Raw genomic sequence first — 14,983 nt, forward strand, 5'->3', positions numbered from 1 at the left:
AATTATTTGCCCCGACATATGATAAACAGTTATTATAAACATCATTTTCAGCCTGTTAAAAATGAAATACAGTATGCGGGATGCGCTTGCCGCTCTGCAATCGTCTATTTGGCCTCTCCCTTTTTCCTGCATCGTTTGGTCGAGTCTGGTTTGTGGCTTCACACCGGAAGTGAGCGAGAGCGAGCAGCATGCAAGATGGTGGCCACCAGGAGAGGAGTACGCGTGTACTCCCCGAGTAAAACAAACTCCGATCAGGCCTCTGCTGTCCAGGTAAACACGGCAATGTCATGTTCTTCTGCGTCAAATACGCACTGTTTAAGTAACCCGGCGCCTGGCGATGAAATGAGCCGGTCACTTGTCTGTTTATTCTGCCAGTTTACATGGTCACACTCACGTGGGAGTCCATCCAGAGCTGTGCTGTGATAGTTTGTAAACAGTTTGGTGTGTTGATACCTCGACACCTAAATGTCCAAACAGCGTGTTGACTAGATGCAGGGCGGCACTGTCCTCTGGCTCAGACTGCCTGCTCTTACTGCTCATGTTGCTGACAGCAAGTTCATCACTGAGCAGGCAGGAGCAGCGGCTGAAGGGCTGATTCCAGATCAGGGCCTTAAACTGATGAACCTCATACATCTGAGCAGCGTCACATTGTTCCCTTACTACCAGTGCCAACAGGGTACGCTTTGAACTGTTGGGTGTGAATATTACAATGAACTGGACTCCCAAAATGTTATCCCACGTCACCTTATGATGAGCTTGTTGTTGAACTAGTGGCCTTATGACTGATCTTGTCTTACACCTCCCATTCAGGCCACCCCATCCACTGTTCGGAGAACCAGGAGGACTGCTAAGCAAGCGGAGAGTCCGAGCCGGCATGGCCAGGAAGAGGAGACCAGCAGCCAGCCGGAGGAGAGCGAGGGAGCACCTCCAGTGTCTCCCCAGAGCCAAGCCTCAGTGAAAAGATGTACCAGGGCTTCCAGACTCCACAGTCCGGAGCCGCCCTCCACCCCTGTGGGCTCCACCCACGAGGCTGACGTGTCCGACCTGGAGTCCTGCTGCTCCGCCGTGTCTGACATCGAAATGCCGGTCACACGCACCCGCGGCAGGAGGAGACAGCCCGGTTTAGTGACTCGGGAAGAGGATGAGGTATCTGAGGTAGAGTCTTGTTCTTCAGCGGTATCCACCTCGAAAGCAGGGCAGAGCACTCGCCGCAGCACCAGGAAAACGAAGACACTCCCGGAGAGTTCGGCCGGCGCAGCGGCCGAGGTCGAGTCTTGCAGTTCTGTGATGTCAGACTCCCAAAGAGTCACCAGGAGTCAAAGGAGAAGTGTTCGCACCAGGGCGTCAGCAAAAACGCGAACGGAAGACTCGGAGCTCTCAGACGCCGACAGCTGCATGTCCGGCGTGTCCGCTGCTGAGGTGTCCGTGTCCTCCACCAGCAGAGCCGCTCGGTCTCGGAGGCGACCACAGCCCATCCCCATGCACCTGGACGAGGCCTCGGAGGGCTCTCAGTCGCCTGACCCAGGCGGTCGAAGAACCAGAGCTGCAAGAGGGAAGGCGGCAGCTACTGTTGTTGTCAGCGAGCCCCAGTCCTGTGATTCTGAGGGCTTTGAGTCTGGGCCCACTCTGACTACACAGAGGACCACACGCAGCCAGGTTAAGGCAAGATCCACAGCTCCCAAAGCCACAGACTCAGAGTCCGAATTGACTGACGTGCATTCTCCACTCGGTAGCCCCTGCTCCACGCGAGGCAGAGGGACACCCTGCAGCAGCCGCACAGGCTCTGGGAACAGTGGTCGAGCTGCTCCGGCCACTCGGCTGTCAGCCAAGGCTCTCAGCGTCGTGCTAGAGAGAACGAGCACCCCAAGAGCCGAGGAAGGAGAGGAAACAGGCGAAAGGGAGCCAAGTGTAACAGTGCCAGTGGAGACGAACTCCAAGGTGGGTAAGGTCACTGTATCGGAGCCAGCAGAGGAGGAGAGTGTATTAAATGACTCTACGTTAGAAAGTACAGTGATTGCTGACCAAGACAACACACTTTCAGAGGAAGATAAGACCCTAAACTTAGAGGAAGAAGAGGAAGAAGTGATAGAGGTTGGACCCCGAGGGAGTGTGACAATGTCTGTTGACGCGGAGATGAGTGAATCTGCTGGTGCACTGCCATCTAGCAGCGCTCCCCAAGAGTCTCCAGACACAAAAGAGACTGGAAAGTGGCACGCCGAAGAAGAAACCCAAGCTGTTAGTGTCGGTGAGCCTGCAGTGGCAGCCACAGACCAGCAGAGAGAGCCGTCTGCTGAGAATGAGGTTGGAGACACCTCAGAGATGGCACTGATGCAGGAAACGGCCCCATCATCAAAGCCAGTGGAGCTCCCCTCTTCCCAGTCAGTTACAGTATCAATATGTGAAAGGGCCGCCGCTTCTGAAGTCACAGCGGAGGCCGAAGAGAAGGACAAAGCCATGGAAACAAGTGATGTGGACGCCCACACAGACTCTCACCGATCACAAGCAGAGAGACCGGAAGATAAGCCTTCGGATGGGGATGCTGCTGTGGAAACGCTGCCAGGTGGGGAGGAGGAAATGGAGGTTGGTTCATCAGATAGAGATGCTCAGCAGGTGGTTAGCTCAGCCGAGGCCCCGCTTTCCCCCTCAAAGCCCAACCGAGTCCAGCCCGAGTCCATTCAGGTCGCGTCACGCCGGGAGCAGAAGGTCACAGTGGAGCCCGTCTCCAAGCAGCAACCTGAGGAGGACGTTATCGTCCAGAAAAAAGAACTGATCAGTCTGCTGGAGAGCAGCGAGGACGAAGATGAATTTACAGAAGAAGACGAGGGGGAAACGTCTGGGGAGGAAGAAGAGGAAGATGATGAGCGCATGGAAGAAGAAACAGCAGGTCCTTCCAAGACGCGCGAGGCAGCTTCTGCGTCAGTGGAGGGGCTGTTCATGATCGACACCCGCCCGGGGCAGGAGGCCAATGATCAGTACTTCAAGGAGGCTCTGGCTGAGGAGCGGGCCGACGCAAAGCGGGCAGACGCTGAGCAGGACGAGCAAGATGAGGACGAGTTTATAGACGAAGAGGGAGATGATGATGATGATGAAGACGCACAAGTCCTCTTCTCCAGTAAAAATCCACAGCTGTAAGTAGGTTAGGTGGCATTCAGTTAGACCTACACCAGTACACATGAACAAATAGTACACATCCTATCAGACCTGGATTACGTAAGTTTACAGCTTTATCTTTGCCGTCCATAAGAAGCCCTGAGAGCAGGATTTTTTTTTCTCCAGCTCAGTTGCCAAGCCACCCTAATTCAGAGAAACATAACCATTGATTTTTCTTTTCAGGGTGATAAATCTGTATTACTTGAATATTGAGTCGCTTGGAACGCACAGACGGCACGGCCACACTCTTCACACACGTCCCCGACATTACATTTTATTCATACCGTATCGGAACGCAGAGGTGAGGAATAAGACACGACCGGTGCGTCCTCAGGAATGTTTTCTGTGCCGATTTGTTTCAGGAAAGAGCTGTCCAGCCGTATTGACCCGGGCCTCAGAGTGAAGGAGCTCGGGGGTTTATACATCAATTTTGATGGCAGCAAATCAAAACCTGTCTCCAGTTCACTGAAGAAATTGAAGAAGCAGAAGATCCACGATGAGGTAAATAACTGTTGTTTTTCTTCCCATTTTGAAGGTGATCTGTGATGCAGAATGAATAATGAATTTTATAGTTATGCAAGGACGGGTAAATTCAATAACACTTGAGATGGGGTTATTTGCACCGTTTTTGTTTTTTTTTTGTCTAAAATCCTTTTGACTTTGGTTCTTTGTCTCTGAGGAGCAGCAGAGTTGTTTCGGTGTGGTGCTTTGCAGTGGCGCAATACAGTTTCTCTGTCTGCCTGCAGGTGATGAAGAAGAGTGTGATAGGTCCGGACTTTGAAAAGAAGGATGCAGTGCCTCCGTACAGCGAAGCCAAGCAAGTTTTAAAAAAGAAACACAGAGTGAGTTGCACAGTTACAGATTGTACCTGTAGGATCTGATTGTTGATGTCTCATTCATATAATCAGTTGGGATTGCAGTGCTACCAAAAAATGTCACTGTTGCTAACACACAGACTCAAGACAAAAATGTATTTGATGATTTATGTCGTCCAGTTGTGTCCTCCTGAAATGCTCCTTGCCTTTCCCAGGTGGAGAGGGAGAAAACGACAGGAGACGGCTGGTTCAACATGAAGGCGCCCGAGGTGACGAAGGAGCTGAGAGACGATCTCAAAGTCCTTCAGATGCGAGGCTCCTTGGATTCCAAGAGGTTCTACAAGAAGAACGACAGGGACGGTTTTCCCAAGTACTTTCAGGTCAGCGCATGCGTATCAGTCAGCTACCAAGCAGATACGCTCTTCAAATCCCCATGAAATGACCTCACATGATTTCTGCTTCCTGCAAAACCTTGAATGTCTTCAATAGTGACATCATCCCACACTAGTGGGTGTCAATTAAAATTTCAATTAATGAACCCTTTGCAAATCTTTAAAAATCCTCTCTCATCCACCTATCCCTTCAAATAAAAGTGTTTCTCTCCCAGACTGATATCCTATAGGGTTAGGGTCTTTGGTCTGTCCTGTTGCTTTTTGCACTTGTGAATGATCCTTCCCTGCATTATGTCCCACACAAACATCCTGTTTCAACTGGAAAAACATCAAATCAAGAAATAAAAGTCCATTTCAGGCCCAGCAAAGGCCCTCTCGTCCAAAATCAGTGTCTGAGCTCAAAAATGCCCAACTCCATATTAATATCTATGGATTTAGAATGGGGTGTCATAAAAGCTTTGAACTTTGGTTTGGTGAACTTTCCTTACCTAATTATTCATTAGCTGCCACCAGTCTAATTTGCTTGTATTGTTAGGGTAACTGAAAATGTTTATTTAGTTATTATGGGCATAAATGTAACTACAAGCCATGCTGCACTGAAAATTAATTTAACTTGTAGTAATTGTTTAAACAGGCTCTGTATCACTACACTATATTGTATTATACGCTATAGTGCATTGTTTTTTTTTATTAAATGTGTGTGTGTGTGTGTGTGTGTCTGTTCCAGGTTGGCACTGTGGTGGACAACCCAGCCGACTTCTATCATTCCCGTATTCCCAAGAAGGAGAGGAAGAGAACCATGGTGGAGGAGCTGATGGCTGATGCTGAGTTCAGGCAGTGAGTAACCCTCGCATTCACAAACACATCACATTTATGTTGCGAATTTCCTATCAGGTAGTCATTCCTGGAGGATTATTAATGAGTAAATTACTAAAAGCAAGATACGATAAAAAGGACAAAATAAATATGAAGCACAAGCTGTACAACCTGTGTAAGACCCTTAATTGTGACACATATAACACATACTGTTTATTTCCTCCTCTTCTCTTACCAGCAACAACAAAAAGAGGTATCAGCAGATCATGATGGAGAGAGCGGCACGTGGAGCCGGCAAGAGGAACAAGAAAAAGAATAAATTCCATAAGAAGTAACCTGAAGACCTGGAGGGCCTTTTCACAGATGATCAGCTGCAAACCTGCCGCCGAGGCTGAGCTGCAGTGCGAGTTAGGAGCGTGATTGATGTGTTGGGACATTTCCAAATAAAGTTGGCTGTGTGCTGCTATAAATGGCTCATCCCAGACCCTTCATCTCCTGAGATGTTGAGACAGTTTAAGTGGAGGTTGATAAATTAAGGTGGTTACTACATACTACTACTACAAATTAAAAGACTTCCAGTGAAAAGCTGATTAAACATGAAAAGTAACAGATTTTTTTTTATTATTACCTTGTACATTTATCAGTAAATATGGTAGACATGGTTGTATTTGCGGTGGATATCAGGATTCGTTTTTTATCCAATGGTATTGATGTTTTTTAAAAGTTATGCAGCACCAAAATCTTCAAAGTCACGCTGGAGGATTTTTTTTTTTTTAGGCAAGCACCAATATTTTTGCTTCTTAAAATGGTCCTCCGTCTGAAACTGGAACAGTGCCTGTGCCACAGATTTTTGGAGGAATCTGCTTGAGTGAGCTCCAGCAGGAAGGCTGACAATGTGTGGTGCGCTTCTGGCAACCGGGACGCCAGCGGAAGAGGACCACTGACAGTCTGTGACACAGCTCATTCAGCGTTTACCACATTAGATTTCTCAAATTTATCAGGAGCAAATGTATGTGCTGTCAACGTCTGCTTTCTATAAATCACACCACTGAGAACTACAAGCAAACTGGTACATGTATTTTTGAATCAGCAGAAATGAGATAAAATAAAGTTTATTACAGTTAATGTTTTAATTGTAAACAACCATGAGTTAACAGTAACACATGGATCACAGTACATCATACTGAACAATTTCCCCGTTAGTTTATTTTCCTGAAAAGCCAGTTTTTTATATAGATATATATTTATATCCTTATGATAAACTAGTGATTTTTACAACCAGTTTCAGCTAATAATTTTACAGTCTAATCTGGTTAATCAGGTTCATTTCATTTGATCACTGGCTAATCAAACTGTCAGTCTGCAGCATCTGAGAAGCCTGCTCTGTCAACCTTAACACACTTGCTCACTGATTAATTACTATTGTTAAATTACAGTTACGCTTAAAACATGTTATACAGTGATTAATTTAATTCACATTTCACTCAAATGTTTATTGAGTAGACATTTCCATTTCTCTGTTTGACTTAGGAGTAAATTACTAGATTTATAAATGAATTTTTTCACTGATTTTGGCTTTTGAATTTTTACATTTTGTTATCCCTGTGAATGGTTTTCCTATTCATTTCCCATCTCATAACTAATTTGTCTTGCTGTCCTGTTCACAGATCATGGTTCGGCCTCACCCTCCTTTAAAATAATAATAATAATATTGTTATTTTTTTAATTGAAATCGATGTCCAACAGTTTGGTATAATATGAACATTGTAAGTTAATTTTCATATCTCCATAACCAAAGCATGCAAACAATATTGGTAATAAGAAGCAGTACAAAAAATGATTTATCAGCTTACTTGGAATTTAAAAAAAAAAAAAAAAAAAAAAAAAAGGTTATGTCCATACACTATATGGACAAAAGTATTGGGCCACCTAAGGAGGTTTTTTGACCTCCCACTGTAAATCTGTAGGCATTAATATGGAGTTGGTCCCCCCTTTGCAGTGAGAACAGCTTACACTCCTCTGGGAAGGCTTTCTACAAGATTTTGGAGTGTGTCTGTGGGAATTTTTGCCCATTCATGCAGAAGAGCATTTGTGAGCTTAGACACTGATGTTGGACGAGAGAGCCTGATTCGAAATCTCCGTTCTAGTTGATCCCAAAGGTGTTGGATGGAGTTGAGGTCAGCGCTCTGTGCGGGCCAGTCAAGTTCTTCCACACCAAACTCAGCCAGCCATGCCTTTATGGAGCTGCTTTGTGCACTGGGACTCAGTCATGCTGGGACAGGACAGTTCTCTTTAGAACGAGAAATTCTTTCACAAATGTTTGTAAAGGCAGACTGCGTGACTAGCTGTTGTATTTTATACACATGTTGCAACAGGACTCAATGAAATACTTGAATTCAGTGATCAAGAGGTGTGGCCCAGTGCTTTTGTCCATACAGTGAATATTAACACTGGGCTTCATTAGTAGATGTGCGGTGTGTAAAGTGAGATCAGATGTCAGATATGTCGGCAGCTCACACGAATAGGCTATCTGGTTGGGATGGTGCCATGTTGGCTTTGTGGTCGGGGCCTGATGCTGTGACACAGTATATTTGGCTCTGTGGCCATCTTGATCACAGCTGGAGAGGCTCTGCGCAGTGCATTTTGGGTAGCCACAGGTTCCTGTCTTCTCCAGGTGGGGTCCTTACACTTGGCCTTGTCTTAGCTCTGCTGTCTGCTTCAGCAAGCCAGTTGTGGTGTCAAGCGTTTGAACTTTTTCAACAAGGTGATCCAGTGTATCTGTGTGGGTTTTGCCGCGCCATGGATATTTTATCTGTGCCACATTTTTTCCCTTTCTTTTTTATATTTTATACAACCAGCAACAAAACACACAGAACCTAACGAAACATAAAATGCCAAAAAAAGGGGGAGAAAAAGAAAAAACAACAATGGATACAAAACACAGAAGTGACAATCACATAAAAATAAATGCATTCATTAGAATTAGATTAGAATTAATTACCCTACTAATAACAAATATATCCTTGGATGATATAACTAAAATTGTATTTGCATTACCTCACAAAAAATAACAAAGAGGGAAAACAATATATGTATATACCCTTGATATATACATACCTACACACATTTATACACTTACATGCATGCAGACATACACACACGAGACTTCCTGGAAGAAATAGACAGGCATGTATGACCCAGCGATACACAAATACAATCAGTGTCGGATGCATATACCATGATTTCTTGTTGTTGTTGTTGTTGTTGTTATATTTATTCTCCTAAACTGCTCTTGGAGCCTCCTGTCAGTGGCTCCATGTGTTTTTGCAGCAGGCAGGCCTGTTGAGAGTAAGTCGAAAGTAAGTCGCTCTTCACCTTGACACCAGGAGATGACACACTGACTCCTGGAGTCAGGATTCAAGTCAAGCCAGTCCTTTTTTTTTTTTTTTTTCCCTTTGCGGAGTCATTAAACCACTCCTTGCTGTTTTCCGAAGACGCAGCACACAAACTGAACAGTTTCCGTTTTCACTCTCACTGACGACCTTTCTCTTTATTTACACAGACGCCCTGGCAAGGTAAGAGGAAAAACAGTGTTACGACTGATTTAGTTGCTTGTTAGGTTCAAGAAAAAAAAAAGAAAAAAAAAAAAACAAACACTAATCTAAACTCTTAATATTATATAATGTGCAAATGATTACAGTTAACGAGTTTCAGAGTCCAAGTGGAAAGTGTGCCATGCGGCCAAGCGCCAGTTCACTGATTAACTCCAATCAACAGGAGACACTTTGAGCCAGCAGGTGAAGCAAATAGACACGTATAGCGGAAGAGTTACCTGAAGTGTCCGTAGCAGTAGCGACATTACGGACTTTAACTATATTTATCTGTTAGATATCTCTCACGTGAGTGTTTAAATGTTATGACACCTGAGACTCTGTTTTACTTCACATTAGTGGTGACCGCTGAAGCTGCTTGTTACTTGTTGGAATAAGGTTTTGCATATAAAACACCTGCTGCTTTAACAAACCCTCCAAATGTTGAATGAATGCGTTTACTTTGAATGCTTCATTTCATCCATGATCGACACATAATTCTTTTGCTAATACTTTTGAGTGCAAGACTCTTACTTTGCTACTGCTCAACAGTGATGTTTTTTTTTTTTTTTCTTTCAAGGTCAGACAGGTGTGACCACTGACACACAAGTGGGGACAGACAGAAGCCACACCTGTAAGGAGGTAAATACACTTTAATTCAATGAATTTTGAGGACAAAATATACATTAAAATATCCATACATGTGCTTATCTAAAGCCAGTGCATGGGACTGACAAGAAACACATGGAAATACCAGAAACCCTTCCAGAAATGACTGACATGAATTCATTCTTACTGGTTAAAACATGCCAAAATGATAAGTCATCTGTTTTCAATAATAGTGCAAAAATGACTCTTATTGACAGTTTGTGGTATATTTGATCTCCAGTCATTGAATCAGATTCTGTTTGGTATTGGTGGAGCTGAGTTTACACAGTTACAAAATCCCCTGTTTATTTTTCCAGCCAGATATCTGCACAGATAAACCTTACACTTATTGTGGAGCTAAGTTCCCTGTATGTAACATCACTGAACGCCATGCCTTGCATTGGAAACACGTAATACTTATAAGAATTAGTAAGTTGATGCTTGTGTTTTGTTTTTTGAAATGGGGGTTAAAGAGGTTAAAAAAACACAATCTTATCTGTTCTAGCACAGCGATCTACACAGCATGGCGAGCGGTGACTCAACCTCCAGTAAGTTGTGCCATGACAGCCGTATGACACCATGAAAATTCCGCTTTGCTTGGTGTTTCCTGGTCTGGCAGCATTTTTAAATGTCAGCTTTTATCTTTGTCCACTAGAAAGAGAAGACAATTTGTCAGAGCTGAGGATTGTGCTGATCGGGAGAAGACGAGGGAAAGCCGGGGAAGGCAACATTATGAGTGCAGTGGGGAACTTCATCCTGGGCAAAGATGTTTTTGATACAAACAAAAGAACAGTCCACAGCGTCATGAGACAGGGAGAAGTGTTTGGCAGAAATGTCACCGTGGTCAATACACCAGACTGGCCTTGGGACAGCCCACTGAGCTCCACCCCGGTGATGGATCAACTAGAAATCAAACGGGGTGTTCATCTGTGCCCCCCGGGGCCCCACGTATTTATGGTGGTCATTCAAACAGAGCACCTGGAAGAAATGGAGAACCTGTGTCACCTGGAGGAGCACGTGTCTTTTCTCTTCAGTAACAGATTCTGGATGCACTCGATGCTGCTGCTCCTAGGAGGGCACACTTCAGTCACACCAAAACTGGAGAAAACACTGGTATGGTTTGTTGAAAAATGTGAATTCCGCTTTGATTTGGTGGACATCCACAACAGGAGTAATGATGAAGCGCAGGTCAGGCAGCTGCTTGACAACGTACAGCGCATGGTGTCATTAAACGGAGGTGGCCACTATCCGACTGATAGAGGTTCTCCAGTAATCACAATGTTCCCCAAGATAGATGCCATTATAGCCACAAACCACAACTGCCACTACAAAGTTGACGGTGGCATGTTATCAAAATTACATGAGCGGAGGAGAGATGTTGTGGAGGAGGCAAGTGAGAAGAGGCAAAGAGCCCTTTCTGAAGGTGAGGTCATGAACGTTACTCTGAAATAATGTGAAACTGGTGCACCGCCATGAAGGAGAGACAGAGAGCAGCACAGTATTAGGTTAGATTAGAAATAAACACACTGACACTTGCACACATTTTTTCATTTTCCCTTTTCTCAAAGATCTTACTAAACCTTTTAAAATTTGCTTTGGGTCAAACAAAATTGATGTGTTTCTGATGGGCAGTTCCTAGATCCAGTCTCTTTTTTTATTTACTTGTTTCTTACCAGGGACAATGAACTGTTAGGTAACTGTCCAAGAACTAGGTATCAAGCAAAATTTCATGTGTGGTTCCTGCACAGGAAATGGTGCAAAGCCACGTTCACAGCCATGTGCAGAATACAAGTATGTTACATTAGTATGTTACATAACAAAAGAGAATGAAAAAGGACAGCTGTGGCAATGCTAGTTGTGAATATGAATTGTTTTTGTCTTACAGAAGAGGAATGCAGTCGCAGAATGAAGACGCCACTGAGGGTCATGCTCCTTGGGAAATTCAGAGCTGAAAAGATAACAGTTGCGAACACGATACTGAAACAATATACAGGAAACAATTCCCTGGTAGAACTTTACAAGGTAATCCTGAACTAAAAATGAAACCGCAGGCAACATGAACAGACCAAAAAAATGTGATCTCTTGAATCATCTGCATTCAATCCACTTCTATTCACTTACAGGATGTGGAAATTCAGAATAATACAAGGTGTTGGAAGAGACTGGGAAGGATTCCCAGTATAAATCTCTCGCTGGATTTAGTGGATGTTCCCGGCTGGTTCACCAAAAGCCCATCAGAGAAGTTCAGAGAAGACATGCTGGATGGCCTGAATCTCTGCTTTCCCGGCCCACACGCTTTTCTCCTTGTCATCCCCCTGACAGAGACCTTCTCTGAGGATGACAAGGAAGCTGTGGAGGAACACATGAAGCTTCTTGGCAAAAACGTCTGGCAGCACACGCTGGTTGTGTTTTCTGGGGGGTTTTGGCTGGGAGAGAAAACATTTCTTGAGTACGTGGAGTGTGAGGGAGAACCTCTGAGGTGGCTCATGGAGAGGTGCGGATACAGATATCATGTCCTCGACTGCCTTGACTGGGACGACGTTTCCAGGGCAACAGAGATGACTGGGAAGCTGGAGATAATGACGCTAAAAAGCAGAAGTCATCTCATGATGGGAGAAAAGTGGAGACCGTGGACACTGTTTCAAAAACGCAAAGTAAAGGGGACCTTCACCATGGAGCAGTGGATCAAGAGAGAGAATGAATGGCTGAGAAGAGAGGAGGAGTGGAAAAGAAAAGAGGCTGAATGGAAGAGGAGAGAAATGATGATGATGGAGGAGATGGAGAAGGCAGGGTTAACGCTGCTGCCTGCTAAGAGGAGTGGCAGCATGCAAATCCTTGTCCCCAGTAGTGAGTATCATCTTACTTTCTCAGTTATTAAAAAAATCACCTTTTTATATGTACACACACATATACACACACACACACATATCTTTATGAACCATCAGAAATAAAAAAGTTACACCTACAACGGCTACAATGAGAGCACTAGATGGAAACTGTGTCGTGTGTGTCCAACTTGTTAGGAAGATTTCTCTGTGAGAAACTGAACTAACAGTTTGCACTGCTTCTTATCTTCTTTTCAAGTGAGCGGTGACATGATCTCCGACGCTGGGAGTTACAGGCTTTTCCCGAAGGTTTCTGACTGGCTGAGCAGGAGATGCGACACACTCTCTTCCTCTGGCTTTGACTCCATAGGCACCATCACAGAGACTGACATGTGGTCTGAGGCCGACATAATTGAGACCGAGGAATACGCGACAAATTTTGTTTGACTGACAGATTCTGCAGGTAGGAATGGGCCAATTAAAGTCAGCCCCTAAAGAGTAACTCCCCACTGAATCATATAAGGCAGAATACTAATGCTGGACTGCCTTGCAGGGGTTGTGGCACGCCCTCCCCCATCCAGTCACTGATGTGTCAGCAGGTACTTTTAGTTGTTATCAAAGGAAAGTCCCTACAGCTCCATCAGTGATTGGGTGAACGAGTGCCACAACCTCTAGAGGGCAGTGCAGCAGAAGTTTTATGCCGGTGTTGAGTCACTCTTTAAAGAGGCTCATGCAGCCAAGGTGTGTGAGCCTCAGTGCTGTTCCAACATCACTTGTGAGCACACAAACTCCTGGTAAACCAAATAGATTTTTGGTGTTTCTAATGTATCATTTTTTATTTAGGGGTGCAAATACCGTGAGGTATCCTGTTTTAACTCTGGAATTATTTTATGTACAAAAGTGTGGGTCTGTCAACTACTTATTTTGATTTTCTTGTAAACTGTAAATTGTAGGAGTCCTAATAGCTAAGTATGAGAATCCATATTCTTAATGTCGGTCTGTTTTTTATTCAAAGGCAAAATGCTGACTGCCATTGGTTTTACATTTGTCTCTTTTGATAAGCTAAGGATAGAGTTTGTATTTATGTATTTACTTGCTCAGTGCTACATCTGGTGGCCACTTCCGTCACTGGGTGGCAGGCACAGGGGAAGTTCGCCTGTTTATTTGTGCTAATATCATTTTAGATTCTTAAATCGTACAGTTGTATTTGCTGCTCCATGCGAATGTAATACTGGTCTACAGCTGAAAACATTTCCACTATTTTGGAAGCGAGTGGGCTGAAAAGAGCGTTGGAAGTGAAACCAACACTAACATGCGTTGTGCATCATTAAAAATAATTTTTTCATCTTTGCGGCGCCACTCAAAATTGTGTTGTTTTCCCAATTTATATCTACTTCATTCATTTTGGAGCAGTACTCTCCTGGTGAAGCTCTTGTTCTTGCAACAGGGAAAGATTTGATGGACCAAACTGAGCGCATGGAGCAGCAAATACTACTATATGGTTAAGAATCCAAACTATCACTTTAAGGTTTGCCGTGGTACTTTTTTTTTTCTTTTTAGTCTGGGGTGTTTGTTCCTGGGGTAAAGAGAATTTGTCTTGTATACTGGCAACTTTTTGTAAGATGTAAGATTTTATTTTTTGTATTTTGTAAGATTTTTATTTTAAGGACTCATGTTTTTAGCACATCAGCATTTTGAGCCACACTGACTGTTTTGGCTTCATTATTGAAGTTGCTGCACTTAAATGTGGTCAGGAGGGGGCTCACACACCCACTCTTATCAAAGAAATACATAATTTTGTGGTCTGTTATCCGTTTTCTATTGTGTGTAAAAGTAAATACATTTTGTATATTTTGATGCTTTATATATATATATTTTCAATATAAAGAGCTGATAAACCATATGCACATCTGTTTTCTTGTGCCTACACACATGCACACCAACACATCCTAAATACAGTTGTGATCTTCCTGACACAAAACATTTCAATATGGAGCAGAAACACTGACATCCTGTTAAGGTTCTTCTTGTTAGAGCTAAATTCCTCTTTGTGTCTCCTGCTCTTTCACTCAAGATTCAAGTATTTCTTTTCCCTCCCCGTCTTTCTCTCTCTGCTACCTTCGCGCCTGTCATTGTGTTGGAGAGATCAGCCCTTAACAGCTGCAGCTCACATCTACCGTGTCTTCTTGCCACACACACACACACACAGTGTCCTTTCCTTCTTCCCCAGCTAATTTCACACAGCTTTAAAGTAATTAGACGACGTTTCCCTTTGGTTTCACCATCAGGGTGTTAAAAAATAGCCCGGCTGATGGGAGGGAGGGAGGCAGTGCTCCAACACTTTGGAATGACCTGAGCCAAATTCCTGTATTTTCACTGTGACAAAGACACTAACTAACTAACTAAGATCCTTGTGAAGGTCTGAAATATAAATAAAAATGCAAGAGGGCTGTATCAACGTGCATGCATATAGAGGTGAAACGGATTTCCACTGATGAGATGGAAAATTGTCAAGACACATAATCACCTGCCACTTCATGTAACCTCTGGCCAACAGCAGCAGTACGCTCAGTTTCCTGAGTTTTTCTTCAATACAGGTGAGAGACTGTTGGACTCACTGAATGACATAATCATGAGGCTAAGTTGTGTGTGTGTGTGTGTACAACACATAGCAGGTAAAAATCTAGTTTAGTTTGTCCCACTGGAATTTACTTTTATCCTTGTGAGTGGCTGATTTGGGCTACAAA

The 14,983-nt window shown here is 43.9% G+C and overlaps 2 protein-coding genes across 2 annotated transcripts; both read left to right on the forward strand.

Annotated features, from left to right (window-relative positions):
* Positions 1-127: 127 nt before the first annotated feature.
* Positions 128-5,835, forward strand: dnttip2 (deoxynucleotidyltransferase, terminal, interacting protein 2). Its single transcript, XM_030050375.1, has 7 exons — positions 128-270; positions 811-3,128; positions 3,513-3,651; positions 3,897-3,992; positions 4,181-4,345; positions 5,085-5,194; positions 5,412-5,835. The coding sequence occupies exons 1-7, from the start codon at positions 196-198 to the stop codon at positions 5,506-5,508; spliced, it is 3,000 nt and encodes a 999-aa protein (XP_029906235.1). The 5' UTR covers positions 128-195; the 3' UTR covers positions 5,509-5,835.
* A 3,030-nt stretch (positions 5,836-8,865) lies between these two features.
* Positions 8,866-14,134, forward strand: LOC115358372 (GTPase IMAP family member 8-like). Its single transcript, XM_030050325.1, has 6 exons — positions 8,866-9,405; positions 9,917-9,959; positions 10,067-10,834; positions 11,297-11,433; positions 11,535-12,258; positions 12,496-14,134. The coding sequence occupies exons 2-6, from the start codon at positions 9,935-9,937 to the stop codon at positions 12,681-12,683; spliced, it is 1,842 nt and encodes a 613-aa protein (XP_029906185.1). The 5' UTR covers positions 8,866-9,405; positions 9,917-9,934; the 3' UTR covers positions 12,684-14,134.
* Positions 14,135-14,983: the final 849 nt, after the last annotated feature.

The sequence above is a fragment of the Myripristis murdjan genome, chromosome 4, assembly GCF_902150065.1.
Source record: "Myripristis murdjan chromosome 4, fMyrMur1.1, whole genome shotgun sequence".
NCBI lineage: Eukaryota > Metazoa > Chordata > Actinopteri > Holocentriformes > Holocentridae > Myripristis > Myripristis murdjan.